The sequence below is a fragment of the Somniosus microcephalus genome, chromosome 6, assembly GCF_052327205.1.
Source record: "Somniosus microcephalus isolate GS21.2 chromosome 6, FLI_Smic_1.0, whole genome shotgun sequence".
In the NCBI taxonomy this organism is placed as follows: Eukaryota; Metazoa; Chordata; class Chondrichthyes; order Squaliformes; family Somniosidae; genus Somniosus; species Somniosus microcephalus.
The window spans coordinates 210,247,533-210,267,575 of NC_140992.1; the positions used below are offsets into that span (position 1 = coordinate 210,247,533).

General features: G+C 41.8%; 2 protein-coding genes across 5 annotated transcripts in view; one reads left to right on the top strand and one right to left on the bottom strand.

Moving 5' to 3' along the window:
* Positions 1 to 3,736: 3,736 nt before the first annotated feature.
* On the bottom strand, positions 3,737 to 16,855 carry tmem170a (transmembrane protein 170A). 2 transcript variants are annotated; one of them, XM_085991352.1, is made up of 4 exons: positions 16,283 to 16,380; positions 11,243 to 11,373; positions 9,673 to 9,840; positions 3,737 to 7,911 (listed from the first exon to the last, which is right to left on the bottom strand). In XM_085991352.1, the coding sequence occupies exons 3-4, from the start codon at positions 9,836 to 9,838 to the stop codon at positions 7,781 to 7,783; spliced, it is 297 nt and encodes a 98-aa protein (XP_085847478.1). In that variant the 5' UTR covers positions 9,839 to 9,840; positions 11,243 to 11,373; positions 16,283 to 16,380; the 3' UTR covers positions 3,737 to 7,780. The 2 variants fall into 2 exon arrangements, with proteins under 2 accessions (XP_085847478.1, XP_085847477.1); XM_085991351.1 differs by lacking the exon at positions 11,243 to 11,373 and having other exon boundaries at positions 16,283 to 16,855.
* A 73-nt stretch (positions 16,856 to 16,928) lies between these two features.
* Positions 16,929 to 20,043, top strand: part of cfdp1 (chromatin remodeling protein CFDP1) — a 237,013-nt gene continuing 233,898 nt past the window's right edge. For 2 of the 3 annotated variants that reach the window (XM_085991349.1, XM_085991350.1), the window contains exon 1: positions 16,929 to 17,255. In XM_085991349.1, the coding sequence (XP_085847475.1) occupies positions 17,195 to 17,255 (61 nt within the window). In that variant the 5' untranslated portion in view covers positions 16,929 to 17,194. The remainder of the gene's footprint in view (positions 17,256 to 20,043) is intronic. The other variant, XM_085991348.1, reaches the window with a different exon arrangement.

Genomic DNA, 20,043 nt, shown 5'->3' on the forward strand with positions numbered 1-20,043 from the left:
GAAGAATCTTCACAGAGACACACAGACAGCAAAGCAGGAAGTAAAAAAACAGGAAATAAAAATCACATTTAAATCATTCTACAGGAAGCAAAATAAAGATTAGGACATGCACATGGGATTATGGGAGAAACAGTAAATAGAAAAACAGAAAATCTTAAATATATTTTAACTTTTAATTTTTTAAAAATCTGCAAAATTAATTTTCTTCTGAGGGAAATAGACTCCACACTTGTAAAATTAAATTTTCAGAGTCAGAGAGGTTGTTCAGCAATAATTATCACTTATTACGCTGTTAAAAATTCAGTTACTCCTGATTCTACAAACTCTAACTTTTCCATGTCTTTAGAGCAAGACTAGTGGGTAATTAGCCCAAGTTCACACCATAACATTGTTCTTTGTGCAGATTCCATCGTCGAAGACTGCAACAGTGCAGCCTGTGGAGGAGCAGGGTATCACTGACAGCAACTTCCAGATTTCCACATTTAACTGCGCATGTGCGGACGCCAAAAGTTTCTGTCAGTTTTACCCAGTAATAATGATGAGTGCTGACAACCTCACCATAATTACTACTGCAAATTCCAGGCCAATGTCTCAACCATGAAGTTCATGGATTGTATTCATTTATTCATCCCAGAAAGCCTCTTGACACACTCATTGTCTACTGCCCCTTACTCTCCAATCTACAAACCTGCTGGGCAACAGCTAGAGAAACTTCTTCTTGAAGATGCTTTAAAGAGGTGAATTACCTCTCATTAAGAGTGTAGTAAATGGGTTACTTTTCTCTTTCCTTGACACACTTGCAGGGAAGCACCATTTTACTCTCACTTTCTGCAAGACGGGATGTCTTACAAATAGCACTCAACTGACGGGCTATTTGGTATGCACCAGCAATAGTGCTGCTGAGTCACTCGTTAAGCTACTATAATGCACCGAATGAGCTCAAAAACTACAAAGCTTTGCTAATGATGCTCTACAGTCAGCATGTTTCTTGTGCTTTTCATTTAATTGGCTGAAAGTGTGGGAACCAACTAACCCCAGAAGGCCCTGCATTCACTTGGTCCCTTAATGATAACTCTTCTGCTTTCTGGAAATAATAAAGTGAAATCTGTGGCGAGCTCCTTGTTGCCTATTTGATGAGAATTGTTATCAGCTTCAATGTACATATCCACTGGTTAGTAATTATTTAAAACTGTGAGGAACAAATCACATTGAGAGGCATTGTGTGTTGGCTGAAGACAGTAAAAGAGAAATGTGATTCAAAATGGAGATGTGCATATTCATGGTATCTTAAAAAAATCCATTATCTTTCACTGTAAGTAATGAAAAAGTGATGAAGCATTGCAAGTATCACTGCCCTTGAATGGAGCTTGTAGTGTAATAATTAAAGCTTTGGTTTGCCTTTCTTCCAGAGTCTTATACAGTCATGTGGAACCACTGCTCAACAGGACATGAAAGAAAATATAATTAAGTTTTGCAACTTGACATTGTAATTTGTAGGTCATCATTATGCCTTAGTATCACTAACTAGCTACCACATGAAGCCAAGAATAGACTTATTTAAAACCTAAACATAACTAAATGTGTGAAAATCAATGCAGAATTCCATAGGTCACATAAGAAAAGCTGTCAGTGCTGTAGTGCATTGCCACGATGTGCTTAACAATGCTTCATTATTATAGTTGCTGGTGCATGTTTAGTCGTAGTAGCAGCAGTCAACTCCTGCATTTGTTTCAGAGTCACTTTGATATATAACAATCTGTAAATACACATGATGCTTTAACATTCTTTTTGGGTCCATAATTTGAATACCTGCATTCTGTGGAAAATAGTCATTCTGCAGCTAGGTTTGTGTCAAGTCCTGTTACATTGAGGCTTGCATCTGATTTGCTTGTAAAGCTAAATAATACACCAATAGGTAAGGGAGACATAATACCTCTTTGGTACACATCTGGACTCTGGTTGTATTAATCCTGTGTATTTTAATCCAGATGTACACTTGAAACAGGTGCAAGATATTAAGGTAAACACATAAGAACTTTAAAAGGGACACATTTATATGAGGTCTTGTGACAATTTCTAAGTTAATTATACCATCTAACATAGGTTATCAAACTGGAATTCTTGAACCCTAAGCGGTCGACGAGGTCATCAGATTTCTGTAATTGTTGGCTTACTAGCACATTAATCCTGCTACTATAAACAAATTAAACATGTTTCCTGCAATTACAGCGCTGTTGTCCTTTGGCTAGCTGATGCTGTCTTCTAGCAGTAAGGACAGAAAGCCTCCAGGAGTGCATTGATATTTGCAGCTGTTCCCCCAACAAGGAAGGAGAGGAGCAGGCAATGCCACCTCTGGAATTGTCATCTTCCAAAATTCCATAGATTATGGAACAGTTCCTGCAGATTGGAGGGTGGCAAATGTAACCCCACTATTTAAAAAAGGAGGGAGAAAACGGAACTACAGACCGGTTAGCCCATCAGTAGTAGGAAAAATGCTAGAGTCTATTATAAAGGATGCAATAACAGGACACTTAGAAAATATCAACAGGATTAGACAAAGTCAACATGGATTTATGAAAGGGAAATTGTGTTTGACAAACCTACTGGAGTTTTTTGAGGATGTAACTGGTAGAATAGATAAGGGAGAACCAGTGGATGTGGTGTCTTTGGATTTTCAGAAGGCCTTTGATAAAGTCCCACATAAGAGGTTAGTGTGCAAAATTAAAGCACATGGGATTGGGGGTAATATACTGGCATGGATTGAAAATTGGTTAACAGACAGGAAAGAGAGAGTAGGAATAAATGGGTCTTTTTTGGGGTGGCAGGCGGTGACTAGAGGGGTACCGCAGGGATCAGTGCTTGGGCCCTAGCTATTCACAATATAGCAATGATTTGGATGAGAGAACCAAATGTATTATTTCCAAGTTTGCGGATGACACGAAACTAGGTGGGATTGTGAGTTGTGAGGAAGATGCAAAGAGGCTTCAAGGCAGTTTAGACAAGTTGAGTGAGTGGGCAAACACATGGCAGATGCAGTATAACGTGGATAAATGTGAAATTATCCACTTCGGTAGGAAAAACAGAAAGGTAGAGAATTATTTAAATGGTAGATTGGGAAATGCTGATGTACAAAGGGACCTGGGTGTCCTTGTACACCAGTCACTGAAAGCAAACATGCAGGTGCAGCAAGCAGTTAGGAAGGCAAATGGTATGTCGGCCTTCATTGCAAGAAGATTTGAGTACAGGAGCAAGGATGTCTTACTACAGTTGTACAGAGCCTTGGTGAGACCACACCTGGAGTACGGTGTGCAGTTTTGGTCTCCTTACCTAAGAAAGGATATACTTGCCATAGAGGGAGTGCAGCGAAGGTTCACCAGACTGATTCCTGGGATGGCAGGACTGTCGTATGAGGAGAGATTGGGCCGACTAGACCTGTATTCACTAGAGTTTGGAAGAATGAGAGGGGATCTCATTGAAACGTATAAAATTCTGACAGGGCTAGACAGACTGGATGCAGGGAGGATGTTTCCCCTGGTTGGGGGGGGTCTAGAACGAGGGGTCACAGTAACTACAGGAAGCTCACTGGCAAATAGGAAGTCATTCCAAGGTAAAATAATTGAATAGATTTTTGTTTCCCCCATAAAAGTGTAATATAGAAGTACACAAGTGAAAAAAATGACCTGCATCATAAAGTGTGCTGTGTTTCTGCCAAGAGCTAAGCAATTAGAAACCACAATTGTCAATTTAACAAAATTTATTTTTGTATAAATATATTTACCAGCAAATGTCACCAAAATTAGCCATGTAAGTAGAAAAATAAAATTTTGATTTCCCCATGTTGACAATATAAATTTCAAAACAAACATTTGATCATTACACAGCAGTAAAAACCCATAATAAACGCTTAAATTCACATTGTTAGACATGTTTAAGAAGCAATCAAATTTAGTCAATAACCTTATTTGATTGTACCATGACAGCTCATTTAGAAAGAGAAGTTACTGGTTAGAGGCTTCCACTACATACACTGAGTCTTATATAAAAGTTATCATTTGTATAATTAACTCAAATGAACTGGGTTTACAATGAATGCAAGTGACAATGATTAATTACTAAATGTTTGCTAATGTGGTTTAAACTTGAGACCAACACCAAAATTAAGGTGCAAACTTACTTTCAACACAGACTATATTTACAGGTACTAGATAAATGACTGTAGACACAGTATTGCAGACTGCTATATTCTATCTGGTGCACCGGTAGCAACACCACTTAACTATGCATTACTTCGTAAGCAAATTTGTAATGAAAAACACAAAAGAATGTGGAAATACTCCTGGTTAAAAAGGGTACAATGAGGAAAAGTGGAATTGTCGAGTATAACACGAGGAAAATCTTTATGACTGGAATGGGAAGTCTTTCTGTAAGTGAACTTATTCAGTATTCCACTGTTCATCATCGGCAGGGCCAACGCTTTATGGTAATTCAATAAGTCAGATCCTGTTTTTATTACATGGGGTTTCTACTGGTGTTTTGGAGGGTCAAAGTCTAGAGTTCAGTCTATTTTTCCATGAAAATCACAAACCAGCAGTCTACTCACTGGATATTTTGTTGCTACCAGAGGCATTTAACAAAAACTCCCCCCCTCCACCCACCAAGGTTTCCTCTGATAGAAACTATTTAGTGGAATAAATTTACTGTGACATCATATGAAGCAATGGCCCACCATAAGTGCTCAGTTTTAATGAACAAGACCAGCACATAATCATGTCTAGAGGACAGGGAGGGCAAGGACAAAGGAAGAGAGTTGAAGAAACAAACAAAGGACAAGGAAGGGAAAAAAAGGACCACGTACAGAATAAATAATAGTGGCAGTGGAAAAAGTAGAACCAGCAGTCTGGGTAGAAACCAGACATTGAAAATTTGGCCTTTTCTGACTCGTTTCCCCCACCCACCTTCACTCACTGTGTCCCAGTTGAGGAGAAAGTAAGCAACCTAGTACCTACGGTCTCCTACTGCCGCTCTATAACCTGAATCTAGAAACGGTCTGCGTTAGGCAACTGCGACTTTCCCTTTCAAAGAAGCATTTTACCTCCCCAAGATAGTTGAGATCAGGAAGGGTCTGATGAAAGTGCTGATAGGAACCCTCGTCCTACCATTTCCTGGTCCAGCGCATTAGTGTTGGGCTCTACTGCGAACAGCAGTTAGTGTAAGTTACTGTGGCCCATTCAACATAGTTACTATTTTTAAAGCAGTTATAAATATAATGCCCGGAATTGGCGGTCCTGATGACGGCTAACTGGCAGCGTTCGCCAACATTCCGCCTTTGAAACTGACGCAACTTCAGGATTTAGAGCATGCGCAGCCTAATGCGGAAATCCTGAAGTTGTGGTCTGTCATTCCCTGCTCCTCCACAGGCTGCGCTGTCCCCGCCCCGCCCCCAGAGCAGCAGTGAAATCTCTTAAATCAGGGAAACTGACGGATACTTTGGCTCTTCTGCAGTAATATCGCTGTTAAATTCCCCACTAAACGTTAGACCCAAAGGGATTAGGTGTAACTGGGGTTTTAGTGTATTGACTGCTAAACAAATGTTATGGGCCTGAAAAACTAATTTTAGTTTTATGCAGTGTCAAATTTATCCATTTTAATAAAAATTAAATTGAAGAAACTTTTTTGAAGAAGTTTTGCACTCTCTAACATTTTTAAAGTTAGAATTTTAGGAACTTCCCCATTTCCTGGTTTGCTGTCTGTGAGAATTCTGCTTTTTTGATTGGCTGCTTAGACAGCTTGTTAACATCAAAGCAGCTCACATTATGGGATTCCTACTATACTACGTTGATTTCAGCTACGCGTCGGAAAACCTGAAATTCTCGACACAAATCGCAAGATCTTTGTGCAAAGCTTACTTTGGGGCCAGCGAACGCCTTTGCTTCGCCGCTGACCACAAATTCTGGGCCATTATTTCGTGGCAATTACATCACCATTCATGGTATAAATAGAAACTATGTTCAAAACTATTAGAATATTACAACTTGGAGATGCTTGTTGGCAAATCATGGAAGTATGAAAGCTTATTCAACTGGAGAAAGAGGAGGTAACAGCATATCACGTGGCCAGTTACTGCAAGTGCTTGGTTCTTTTTGTCAAAGGTAATAGGATCACAACTATGCTAGCACAATGCAGGTTAGAAGAGTACTTTTCCCACTGTCATTCTAAACTAGACCCATGAACAATTGTTTGCACACAGGACTAATGGACAAAACTAATGGAGTGCTCCCACTTGGACAGCCTGAACATAAAAACACAAAGTGAAATTTTCTACAAAATTATACAAATATTCAAATGGTTGTTGATTTAAATACTAGAAAAATTAAAATGGTTGGCACACCTGAATTATTATATGTATATATAATAAGTGCACGGTGACTGCTGCAGTTAAACACAAGCCGATGGCAGACGCTGTCCATTAAAATGACATTTACTTCTTTCCAAGTTGCAAGTCAAAATGAAAAACAAGGTCCACACACTGTCTTCATTAATATTGCATTTCACTTCCAAAGTCATGCCCTACTTTCTACTTGTGTAATCAAGCATGAGTCCCAGGGTAATTAGCTTGGAGTGTGGATGACAGTCTCGTTCATTGGCTCAGCAAAAATACTTGCAGCAGCAATTCTACATTAAGAAAACCACACTTGTTCATTTGTCATCTTTTTAGAAGCCGAGTGTAGGACCACAGGCATTTAGGGCTGCTCCAGGCCCTAGTTTTGGCTGTTAAAAAAATTGCCACTAAAAATAAACACACCTTCTGTTTTACCATCAATACACATGTAAATAAATAATGTCACTGAACTCAAGATTTTAATTAATTTTCTGTACAATGAAAAAGGGGATGATGAATGAATAAGATGTATTTACCATTGGTGTCACAATACGTGTTTAATTGAGTTGATTGCACGATGAGGGATGGTTCAAATCATGAATTCTTTGCTAGGTACAAACTATGGCATTTCATAATTACTGTCAAACACAACTATTCAGTTTTTATTTCCAAAAAAAGGAAGTTGTGAAATTGCCTGTAAATAACAAATTATAAAAAGGGGAACTCTCAGAAAATAGAGTCCATATATTGTTAGGTACAGTAGGACTTGTTCACTTTGTTTAAGCCACGAAGCTGCAATACTTCAGTTCTTTGGGGTATATACTTCAGTGGCCTCGCCTTTGGTAATCTTCAGTTGGAAGGGTTTTGTTTGCCTTTTCATAATTACCCCAATTGCTGAAATATTGAAAAGTGGTAGGCTGAACCAAAATACAATTTCTATATTCCTTAGAAAGAAAACTTTAAGTGGTCTGACTTTCTAATCCTACAATAAACATGCATACTCTATAATAGTCTTTACATTAAAAAAACACCAGTACAAGTTTTCATCTTCAGTCTGAAACATGTGCAAAAAATGACAGCCTGCTTGTGTACCTTTTAATGCAACTATTACCTCTTTTGGCTTTGAATCTTTTTTTTTAAAAAAAAGAACAAATCTCAGCACTTGAGATATTCAACAAAAACGAGTGCGTGCGTCCTTTGTTCTTCAAGCTTGGCAATCCACGGAAATCTACAACATTTAAGCTGTTGCCAATTCCTGTTAGTTGAGCAGCAATGATTGGCGTGGACCCTGGGTTGGATTCCACAGGTACGGTGCAATCCTTATGCAACCACAAGCTGGAGAAAGTTGGGATACTGAGGCTTCAGTGCTCGGATCCTCTTGGATGAGCAGATCACCTTCTGCTACAAAGTCGCTAAAATTCGTAGAAAGGCAATCGCAACAATGAAAAATACCTGTCCAACACCCAGAACCAGAGCTTCAAGAGGCACCATTTGCTTTGTAGCAGCTCTGTAGACACCAGCAATAGCTGCACCTGCAAAAGAGTTTAATGGCTTGTCACTTAGGTATGGTGTATGTCATATTTATATAGAGTACATAGATACATCCAAGAAGCTGCAACACAATTAAGGGGCTTTGATAACACAACAAAGGCCAAACAATACATCAACCTCAGCAAAACAGCTCAATATGTGACAACAATTTCCATTTATATAGCACCTTTAATGTAGTGAAACGTCTGAAGGTACTTCACAGGAGCGTAATCAGACAACAACTGAAACCGAGCCAAAGAAGGAGCCATTAGGACAGGTGACAGCAGAAAATGTTATCAGTGGTGCTGGCAGAGTCATCAGATCTCTCTAATGAAATTATTAAGTGCCTATCTGGAAATGCAAGAGTAGGTTAAGCAAGCAATACCTAGAAAACAGGTCTGCTCTGAAGATGCATTAGGATTTTGTGCCACAAGATATAAACTTTGGAAATATACCACGTTGCACAGTGTTATGTCTTTGTTACCTCTAGTCTTGACTATTCCAATGCACTCCTAGCTGGCGTCCCATTTTCTACCCTCCGTAAACTTCAGGTCATCCAAAACTCTGCTGCCCGTGTCCTATTCCCTCCCTAAATCTCTCTGCCTCTCTTTCCTCCTTTAAGACGCTCCTTAAAACTTACCTCTTTGACCAAGCTTTTGGTCATCTGCCCTAGTATCTCATTATGTAGCTCAGTGTCAAATTTTGTTTGATAACACTCCTGTGAGGCACCTTGGGACATTTTACAAAGTTAAAGGTGCTATAAAAATACAAGTTGTTGTTATGTACTGTACCTCAAGTGTGCACAGTACAGGGACTGATCTCTAATGGTGGAGTGCAGTGTTGCATCTTGTTCTTTAAAGGAATAAGTAAAATCCAGGGAGACCAAAAATAACACTATCCTTGTCCCAGGGGAAGGGAGAAACTACTGAAAGATTGTAATTGACACCTTCTCTCAAACAAATGCAATTTCAGTAATATTCCATTCACATTGTAACAGTTAGATATTGTCACACATTGTAGCAGCTGAAGACAGAAGACTACAGTCCTGCCAAATGTTGTGGGAAATCGGTGCAGATAATTGAATATGCTCCACGAGGCCTTCTATTTAAAACTGTAATGGTACTCGACCTTTAAACTCCCTTCTGACAGGCCTCTGTCATGCATGCAGACATCTTGGAAAATGCAGAAATCTTGGAAGATTTCCACAATTCTGAAACATTTGCATCAGCAAGGGGAGGAATCAGGATTTCTGCTGCTCGAGAGCTCGCCTTCCAAATGGTCTCTGCTTACCCTAAGTTTACGTTTCATCCTTACAACTGGCTTAGAATGACCAAGAATTAGCTGTTGGTCTTCTCTGGTTCAGGCAAGGGAAACGCAAAGATGAGAAGAAAATAGGAAAAAGGCCCAAAGGCCAAGGACAGAAATAACAAGGTGGGCTATTAACTTATTTCAGCACAAGAATACAGAGTTTGCCCAGGAATACACATTGATTATACAAAAGCTTTTTTGGTAAATAGGCTAAATCTTAAACAGCTAGTATTGTACTGAAGGTTCACCTATTACATGTCAAAAAGGAAAAAGACAATGGAATAAATGGTCACCTTTGATTTAACAGAACTGGAATAGCTTGTACCTCAGCTACTACACTATAGTTTAAAATATGGACAAACTCCAATACTTCAGGCTAGGAGAAAAAACTAATAGGAGGACATTCTTAATTAATTCGGGAAATAATAAATTAAAACTAATGAATGAACACTTACTGGTCAACACTGCTGCAGTGATCGGTCCCAGGATCCCCGCCAGGATACCCAGAGACATGAAACGTCCGTATTTGTGGTGCCGCAGCATTACAAATGCCAGTAATCCGGCAGGAACATAGATAAAAACTGCAGACAGCAAAGCCCAAAGGAACACTCCATACCACATCTCTGTAACGCACAAAAATAAAGGGTTAGACCAAAATCAAAAACCTTACTGTTGCTGCGGCCAACCTGGTGCTGAAGGGGATCCTTAAATGAATCACATTTAATGATGTACAGCTTTCTCGGGGAAGATAATGTGCAGACTAAGAGCAAAGTAGGCTTTGTCCCATGATAAATGGTGGTGTTAAATGCTCAGTCAGAAGGAATTCTCCTTCTCCTACCTCTATATTTGCTTCATCTGGGTCTTTAATAAATTACTTCATGTACTTGTTCTTTCACTGCCCCAATTTTAGTCTTCATGCTAACTCTTCTGAAGACAGTGATTTTTTCTGTGGTGCACAGGTAGTGGTGGTCCTTGCACAATTTACTATTCCTCAAGTGTGACCTTGACAATGAACAACCTTGGACCACCACAACCCAGCTCCAGTCATTGACTTCACAGTATACAGCTTCCTTCAGAGGATTGCTGCATTGCAATCAGGAACATATTCTCTCTGTAGTGCAGGCTGAAGTCAAACATATTCATCTCTGGATGCAGCTGAAGACTACATAATTGAATGGATTGTAGAGAGACAATTCCACCTACCATCTGATACCAAGAGCACTGGCTACATACTTTGCTTGATACCAGAGATTTAAAAATGTTTACAGTATTGATATCTAGTGTAACTTTCACTAGTATTTACTGAAGTCGATCTTAATGGCCCAGAATTTGCTTTAGCGGGGCATCTTGCGGCTTGTCCAGTGTGTTAGATTTCTCTCCTCATCCTTCAGCTCAAAAATTTTGGGCAGCAAATTGCTGGAAGTGCGATAACAGCACAGCAAGGTCAACGGGGCATCTGGGACCTCGGTAAATGATGGGACCAACAGTCCATCTCCTTAACCAATTAAACTTAAAGATAGAGAAAGAAACAGTGGAACAATGGAGAAGGAAATAAGGTGAATTAGAATCAAATTAGATACAGAAAGAGAAATAAAGAGAAAGAAATATTGGATTAAGAGAGGGAGAAAGAGAGACACATGAAAATTAAGAAACATTTTAATTTTATAAACCTCTAGGAACAATTTACTACCTGCAGGAATGAGACTCTGTAGTTTCAATTGTTCCCTTTCTGGGCCGGAGAGGTTGAGTGGCATTGCAGCAATATAAATCTCGTAATTAAAAGAGTCCTTATGTCGTGAAATACCAGCCCTACTTTCTGTGGTGAATTTAATTTGTTTTAACAATACAGATGCAGTAATTTCTTGAAACTCACGGGGTGGTTGATAATGAACTGCTGTTTTCACGAGGCTAATGGCAGGGAGGCGCAAATCGCCTGGCAATTTGCAACTCATGGGGTATCTCTCTTCCTCGCCACAAATTGCTGGATTATTTACACACTAATAACGGTGTGCACATTAAACTCACCGTTATTTACCCAGTAGATCGGCACTGAGTCAAAATCCTGGAACTCCCTCCGTAACAGCACTGTGGGAGTACCTTCCCCACGGACTGCAGCGGTTCAAGAAGGCGGCTCACCACCACCCCCTCAAGGGCAACTAGGGATGGGCAATAAAAAAAAATTCTGGGCCATTTTATTTCACTCGATTTTAGGTTGAATTCACCGTGAACAAAACAGGAGTTATGGCAACATGATATTCAAACCACTGTAGATTCCAATTTCATCCAATGAATTTCAATTAAATCTTCATTCCTTATACAACTGGGAGAGAAACTTCTATGCTAATTAAATAAATTAACAACCCTGCTGGACTTAACACAAGATCAGACACTGGTGCAGAATGTGCTATTCCATCTTTATACATTTCATCAGAGGTCTTGCTACTGTAATTTGTGCAAAAAAATCAAGTTAAATCAATTAACTCCACCCAAAAGCACTACAGCCCTCTGTTTTGTGACCATGTGGAGCTCCTTCTGCATGGAATGAATGAGCAGAACCTCCCGCCCCAGAAAGGGACCTCCCACTGACTGCCAACTACTCCTCCTCCTCCTCCAAACAGACACCTCCCCTTAACTTCCCACTACTCCTCCTCCTCCTCCAGACAGACACCTCCCCTTAACTTCCCACTACTCCTCCTCCTCCTCCAAACAGACACCTCCCCTTAACTTCCCACTACTCCTCCTCCTCCTCCAGACAGATACCTTCCCCGAACCACCCATTACTCCTCCTCCTACAGAAACCTCCCCCTAACTACCCACTACTGTCCCCTGCAAACACAGACATTGTTTGCTCCCTGCCCGGGGAAAAAAAAACTTACCATAGTCTGCTGCCATCCAACCTCTTAAGTCGAACCCTGTTGCATTGCCCTCCCCCAAACACTAGCACTTACTGTAGACCAGTTTACAACACCGCCCTCACATACACAAAATCTGTTACCACCAGGCGAACTTAGCTGCAAGCTTTCCCGTGTCAATTCCAATCCAGCAAAAGCACTGGTTTGAGTGCGTTGTGTTCGACATTGAGTTCTTTTAAAATAAACCTGAAATGGGTAAATGAACTAAGCCAACATTTAGCACTAACATACTGACAAATGTATAAAAATGTGTGTATATGCATCAAATGTCAGCTGCTCTGAACTTAGTCAGAAAGATGACAAAAGCTAAGTAAACTGTCAGCGAGGATCTACTTGATGGGAAATGAGTGGCCAGGCAGGTGGATGGGACTGGGTACCAACCAATGATCAGAGGGAAACTGAAGCGACAGAGGGAGATACTGCAGTCTAATCTGACAAGGCTTGCCTGTTTCTCTTACTGAATTAACTTGAAAACTGATGGTTATGAATGCAATAGCATTTAAACAAAACACAACATGCTCACACACAAAACAAAGCTGTTTTTGTGTTTGAGTACAGTACAATTGCAGCAACGTGTGCCTAATCTAACCCAATGATCTTTGGCCAGTTATGAATAGTTTTACATAACCACATACACACACAATAAGGACCCATTACCAGGTCACAATAATTAAACCCAGATATTTTCCAACTAATAGTAGCCAAATAACAACCTCTGAGCACTCAACATGTTACCTACAACAAAGTAATTAGCAGCGGTGACCCGCACTCATTCATTTTCCAGAACTTACTAATGTACGATAGAAGCTTTAGGGAGAGGTGGTCTGTTTGGAATTTTTTTTTATTTGAGTGATCTTTTGATAAAATTACCATTCTGTGAAATAAAAAAAGGCAACCTACACAGGCTATAGAATCTGTTGGGGACACTTTTGCTTTTAACTTCCTGCGTACTCGCAACATAAGCTTAAAGGCTATAACTAGCATTTTGAAAATACCAGGGCCGTTTAAGAAAATAACTGAATGAGAGGTGGTCTGTTTGTAAAACAGATCTTCAAGAAAATGTTTGGGTTAGAACTGAGGAGCAGGGAGCTACGCTCACAGTAAAGACAACTCTGAAAAACTCTCCAGCTTGACACACTTCCTTGACTACATGGTGCCATATTTTGAGGCTCAATCTGACAGGTAAATGCAACAAAGTATCAGAAGCACAGTAACAACTGTAAAACAGCTGGCTTAAAAGTTAATTTTTGCATGGATACACTAGACCATTTGAGACCATTAGATTAGTTTTGTTTTTTATAAAAAAAGGTCTAGCTGCAGCCTTAAACAAACAAATAAACTGAATCGATCTCTGCATCACAATCAGTAACTAAACCATCTGATCACCTGAACTCCTTCACTATCAGTTCGCAGAAACTAACTTGGTTTGAACATTCCAGGAAGTAATCCACATGTCCAGGATTGCCCGGCAAGATTCCTCCAATTGCTGGAATGTTTCAAGCTCTGGTTTGCACATGGACACAGACATGCAGAGTCTACCGGAAACCATGGGCTGTCTTCGTATGGAGTATTTGATCTGACTTCCTGATCATACCATTTTAATTTAATTTTGCTATTGGGTGGGCCACCCCTCCCTGAACATTTAGTGGCATCTCCCTTTAGGGAAGGCACTTGATGTAAACCATTTATTCCATCAGCTTCCTGCAAAAATAGGACACATTCCAGCACGTACTCTCAAAAACAAGAGCAGAACAAGATGATACTTAGCTTTGAAATATTAAAATCATATAACTTTACTCCCAAAGTTCTCTGCCGGTCACATTTTCAAAAATCTCATGACACCGACAAAAAAGGTTTACTTTTTTTTTAAACCACAGCACTATTCAAGTAGCATAGAGCATACTTATTGCTATCGCAACAAGAGAAAACTACCTCAGTATATAGTAAGGACATAGCTCATTTTCCACAAACAAGCACAACGTCATTCTGAAACTAAAGGCAATGCTAATATCAGGAATTTTAATAAAAAGCACTTCAGTTGTGATACAAGACACATGAAGCACTGCTGTGGAAAAACAAATTTATATTTCAGTTGGAATTCTGTGATTATGAGCCGAGCCTCTATATTTAGTATCATTAACCATGTTACAGCTTCATTGATTAGTTTCCCAATGACACCAGATAAACAGCAAGCACAAAATAGACAAATCCCTCCAAGCATTATATGTAAGTGAAGTGGAAGTGCATTTGTAACTTGCATTTACGATTATGCTACCCACTGTGTACAGAGGAAATCTTCCCTAGAAAACAGTTCCATAATAGTGCACTGTACCTTTCCATCGGTCCTGGGACTATCGGATTGTTTACAAGTGGAACGGTGCTTACTAATGAATGGAGTTAAACTAGTGAAACAGTAATTTCAGGACTGATCTCAGGAAATTCTTCTTCATTCAAAGCATGATCAATGTCTCCAATCATTTAAAAAATAATTGGATGGTACAATGGGGGAGGATAGGATCTCTGATGGATAAATTAAGATGGGCTGAATGGCCTTCTCCTCTGTAATTATCTTGAGTGTGTACCACAATACAATTCTCAAAAAACGTTCTATTCGGTACTGTGGCTATTACTTGACATAATTGTTTGACATGAAGAAATTAAGAAAGAAATGCACTTTTTATAGTACCTTTCACGACCGCAGGACATTCCAAAGCACTTTATAGCCAATAAAGTGTAGTCACTGTTGCAATGTAGGAAACCTGGCTGCCAATTTGCCCACAGCAAGCTCCCACAAACCGCAATGTGATAATGACCAGATAATCTGTTTTAGTGATGTTGGTTGAGGGATAAATATTGGCCAAGATACCAGGGAGAACTCCCCCACTCTTCTTCCAAAGAGTGCACAGGATCTTTTATGTCCACCTGAGAGGGCAAACGGGGCCTCACTTTAATGTGTCATCCGAAAGATGGCACCTCTTGACAGTGCAGCACTCCCTCGGTACTGCACTGGAGTGTCAGCATGGATTTTGTGTTAGAAGAGGGACGGGAGGAGACTTGCGTAGTGCATAAACACCAGCATGGACCAGTTGAGCTGAATGATCTGTATCTGTGTTATACATTCTGTATTTGTGTTAAACATTCTATGTAATAATTCAATTTACCAACAATTAACAATATTATGACATAACTGTCTGTATATTTACACAGGCTTTACTTTAAGCTAGCATCCTTACTCAGTTGATTACAGCAGAATATTCTAATGTGAATACAGGACTAATTTATGCTGTGGAGTCCTAGGTTCAATTATGGCCAGCAAAGAAGACAGTATGAGTGGGTGGGAGTTATTGGAGGAAAAGAAACTAGAGGTATAATTTCAGTGCCTCAGAAAAGTAGTAGAGGACATACATTTAAATTAATGAAGAGTAAATATGAAATAGATAAACAACTTATTTACTCAGATCAATGTTTGGAAAAATCTACAAGGCAAGGCAGTAGACACAGAAACAGTCGGAACATTCAGAATGCAGTTACACGGTAGACAGTGGTTTATTCATGCATTCCTATTCAATGTGCACATTCAATACTTTTAAAACCCGATTTCCAGTGGAGAAAATTGGAATCTAGATGCCAAAATATCTAAATGGACCACAGATTTTGTACACTCGTGGCCAGGGATATGCCTCAGAACTGCACCGGGAGGGAGGGGCAGTGCAAAATACACCGAATTGAACTTCAGACTTTTTGATCCTGATGCAAGCTATTTTTATTTTTTTCAATAGTACGGAGTTAACATAAAAGCTTCCAATCTGTGCAATTTGAAAGTATCGCCCTGTCTGACTATGAAGTATTTATAGAACCGATGTTTATGTGAGGACAGTGGTGGCATCCTGTGCAACAGGCGCTCACAACACTGACCCGGAATGTGTCGAAATGACATGTAATAAACAAACGCCAGAGAGGTGCAACCCTCCAGCCTGCAGGGAACCAGCCAAATGTCATGGGGACGGCGCCTGCCCCCGGCCCTGACCCGTTACACTCAGGCCGTTCGATCCTTTCCATGGAGACGGCGGCCAGTCCCCCGCTCACTGGACGGGGAGCGACGGCCCCCTGCCTTGCCCTGCCCACCCCCCGCACCGCGGCCCCTTTCACTCACCGGAGAACTGGCACAAGGATGTGGTGACGTTTCCAGCGCAGGTCGCGTTCCCGGCCCGGGGGATCAGGCCCAGGCTCAGGATCTGATGCACCGACAAGCCACCGCTCTGCATGGCTCAGCCATCAAACAGATCTTAGCGTTCAAACCGATCGCAAGGCCCGCACAGCCGCCATCGCCGGCTCGGCACAACCTAACCTGACAGCAAGGCGTGAGGTGACGCCAGCTGATTGACGGTCCATTCCGCCATTGAGCAACCGCGCCGCTCCGCCTCCCTCCCCCGCAGGCCTCGGCCAAGGGCAGCAACGAATCAGCGCCGAGCAAGGGCAAGCGCTGTTACTCCTCACACAGCATCTAACATCTAAACTGACCAATCAAAAAGAGCAAAACATGGCGGCGAACACCAGTAACAGCCAATCAACGCTGAATGGAAGCGGGCACTTCGGTTCCGTCTTGGGCGTCATCTTAATTGACGTGTATTATGACCAATCAGATTGCCAAACATGTGACATCACAAAAGAGCAACTTGAGCGAATCAGGTTTGACTGATGAAAGATTGTTTGTTTGAGGTAAAAATATATTCCTGAATTTCTGGTCGGCCGATTCGCTACGAATCCTATTTTAAAATTCCTCGCGGCAGATGTATTATTATGTGTGATTGCCGTCACGTCAGACACTGCGAGTTTGTTTCTTTAAAGCCCGTCATGCCGTGGAAATCCTGAAGGGGACTGAAGGTTGTGTTGAATGTGTCTGGCGGAGCGGTGCTTAGAGCCGGTTGGTCCGCTGCGAGCCACCGTGCGGCCGGGTCAGGCTCAGGCTCAGGCTCGGCGCTGAGGGAGTGAGGCCGCGGGCTGAGCGGAGCGGCGGGGATTCGAGTGCGGGCGGACGCCGGGTCCCCGGGAGGCCGCAGGAGAGATGTCGGATTCCGATTCGGAGAATTACTCGTCCGAGGAGGACGCGGATTACGAGCCTTCAGGTAAATGTACTTCTTCAATCCAGCAGCACCTCCGTGGAGCCCACGCTGTGGCTCTTTGCTGTCATTGCCTTGAATGTTATTGGTCGCTGTGCTCTGGGCTGGGTGCAGTTATAGGGCGGTGAGTAAGAACCTCCCTCCTGCCTGAAACCGATTAGAAACATAGAAGATAGGAGCAGGAGTAGGCCATTTGGCCCCTCGAGCCTGCTCTGCCATTCAATGAGATCCTGGCTGATCATCCAAACTCAGTACCCTGTCCCTGCCTTCTCCCCATATCTCTTGATCCCCTTAGCCTTAAGAAATATATCTAACTCCTTCTTGAATATATTTAATGAATTGGCCTCCACTGTCTTCTGTGGTAGAGAATTCCACAGGCGACTTCACACAAGTAACTCTTGCATTGATGCAAACCTGAAGCCTCTTCACATCCATGCAAACTTTGTAGAGGAGGGTTGTCGTAAACCATCATTGGCTGTCATAAGAACATAAGAAATAGGAGCAGGAGTAGGCCATTCGGTCCCTCGAGCCTGCTCTGCCATTCAATAAGATCATGGCTGATCTTCCACCTCAATGCCACTTTACTGCTCTATCCTCATATCCCTGCAGTCCCTTTGTATCCAGGAATCTATCGATCTCAGCCTTGAATATACTCAACGACAGCATCCACAGCCCTCTGGGGTAGAAAATTCCAAAGATTCACCATCCTCTGAGTGAAGAAATTTCTCCTCATCTCAGTCTTAAATGGCTGACCCCTTATTCTGAGACTCTGACCCCTAGTTCTAGACTCTCCAGCCAGGGGAAACATCCTCCTTGCACCTACCCTGTCAAGCCCTGTAAGAATTTGTATGTTTCAATGAGATCACCTCTCATTCTTCTAAACCCCAGAGAATATAGGCCGAGTCTACTCAATCTCTCCTCATAAGACAATCCGGTCATCCCAGGAATCAGTCTAGTGAACCTTCATTGCACTCCCTCTAAGGCAAATATATCTTCTATTTCTATGTTGGGGAACATTGGGTCTACTGAGAGGGAGGAATTGAATGAAATCAGTATTTGTAGGGAAATGGTCATCGGGAAATTGAAGGCCAATTAAATCCCCAGGGCCCAATAATCTACATCCTAGGGTACTTAAGGAAGTGGCCTGAGAAATAGTAGATGCATTGCTGGTCATCTTCCAAAATTCTATAGACTCTGGAACAGTTCCCATGGATTGGAGGATAGCTAATGTAACCCCACTATTTAAAAAGGGTGGTAGAGAGAAAACGGGGAATTATAGACCGGTAAGCCTGACATCAGTAGTGGGGAAAATGCTAGAGTCCATTATAAAAGACTTGGAAAACAGTGACAGGATCGGACAAAGTCAGCATGAATTTACAAAAGGTAAATCATGCTTGACTAATCTACTGGAATTTTTTGAGGATGTAACTGGTAGAATAGATAAGGGAGAACCAGTGGATGTGGTGTATTTGGACTTTCAGAAGGCTTTCCATAAGTTCCCACATAAGAGATTAGTGTGTAAAGTTAAGGCACATGGGATTGGGGGCAAGGTACTGACTTGGATAGAGAACTGGTTGGCAGTCAGGAAGCAAAGAGTTGGAATAAACGGGTCTTTTTCCGAGTGGCAGGCAGTGACTAGTGGGGTACCGCAGGGATCAGTGCTAGGACCCAGTTATTCATCACAATATATATAAATCAAATCAAAAAAAAAAAATCAAATCAAAATCAACTTTTATTGTCATTGTTAGTGCACAAGTGCAGTACAACGAAATGTAGGCTTGTGGCTCCCGAGAGTGTACATTTGGATTAAGACATTTAAACATTCAACATACATTTGGCTTGTAGTATATTAACATAAACATAACCATAATAAAGTGCATTGGCAGATGTGCAGGCTTTAGAGTTTATTTGTGGAGTTCAGTAGGATGACAGCCCTGGGAAAGAAGCTGTTCCTAAATCTGGTCGTACGGGTGCGAATGCATCTGTAGCGTCTCCCAGAGGGCAGGAGGGCGAACAGACTGTGGCTGGGGTGGGTAGGGTCTTTGATGATGGACCGTGACCTCCGTAGACAGCGTTTCTGGTATATGTGCTCTATGGTCGGTAGCCGGGTGCCGGTAATTCTTTGGGCAGTTTTGACTACCCGCTGCAGGGCTTTCCGGTCATAGTAGCTACAGCTGCCATACCATACTGCGATACAGTTCGTCAGGATGCTCTCTATAGTGCAGCGGTAAAAGTTAGAGAGGATCAGGGGTGACAGATTACATCCCTTCAGCCTCCTTAGGAAATATAGGCGCTGCTGGGCCTTCACCAGAGAGGAGGTGTTGAGGGACCAGGAGAGGTCTTCTGTGATGTGGACTCCGAGGAACTTAAAGCTGTCCACCCTTTCCACCACAGCCCCATTGATGTGGATGGGGGTGTGACTTCCGCCTTTCGACTTCCTGAAGTCCACAATGATTTCTTTGGTTTTCTTGATGTTAAGGGCCAGGTTGTTATCGGCGCACCACTTCACGAGATGCTGGACCTCCTCCCTGTAGGCTGACTCATTGTTGTTGGTGATCTGGCCTACTACCGTGGTGTCATCTGCAAACTTGATGATGGTGTTGGAACCATTAACAGCCACACAGTCGTGGGTGAAGAGGGAGTAGAGGAGGGGGCTCAGCACACATCCTTGTGGGGCCCCTGTGTTCAGGGTCGGGGGGGGGAGGTGAGGTTACCTAATTTGACAGACTGGGGTCTGTTAGTTAGGAAGTCCAGGGTCCAGTTGCAGAGGGAAGTGTTCAGGCCAAGAGTTTGG

Excerpts from the sequence above, each read along its gene's own strand:
- tmem170a (XM_085991351.1), bottom strand. The coding sequence starts at position 16,394 with ATGCAGAGCGGTGGCTTGTCGGTGCATCAGATCCTGAGCCTGGGCCTG. Across the intron at positions 9,841-16,282 it reads ATCCTTGTGCCAGTTCTCCG|AGATGTGGTATGGAGTGTTC; the intron begins GTGAGTGAAAGG and ends TGTGCGTTACAG. Across the intron at positions 7,912-9,672 it reads CACTGCAGCAGTGTTGACCA|GTGCAGCTATTGCTGGTGTC; the intron begins GTAAGTGTTCAT and ends ACTCTTTTGCAG.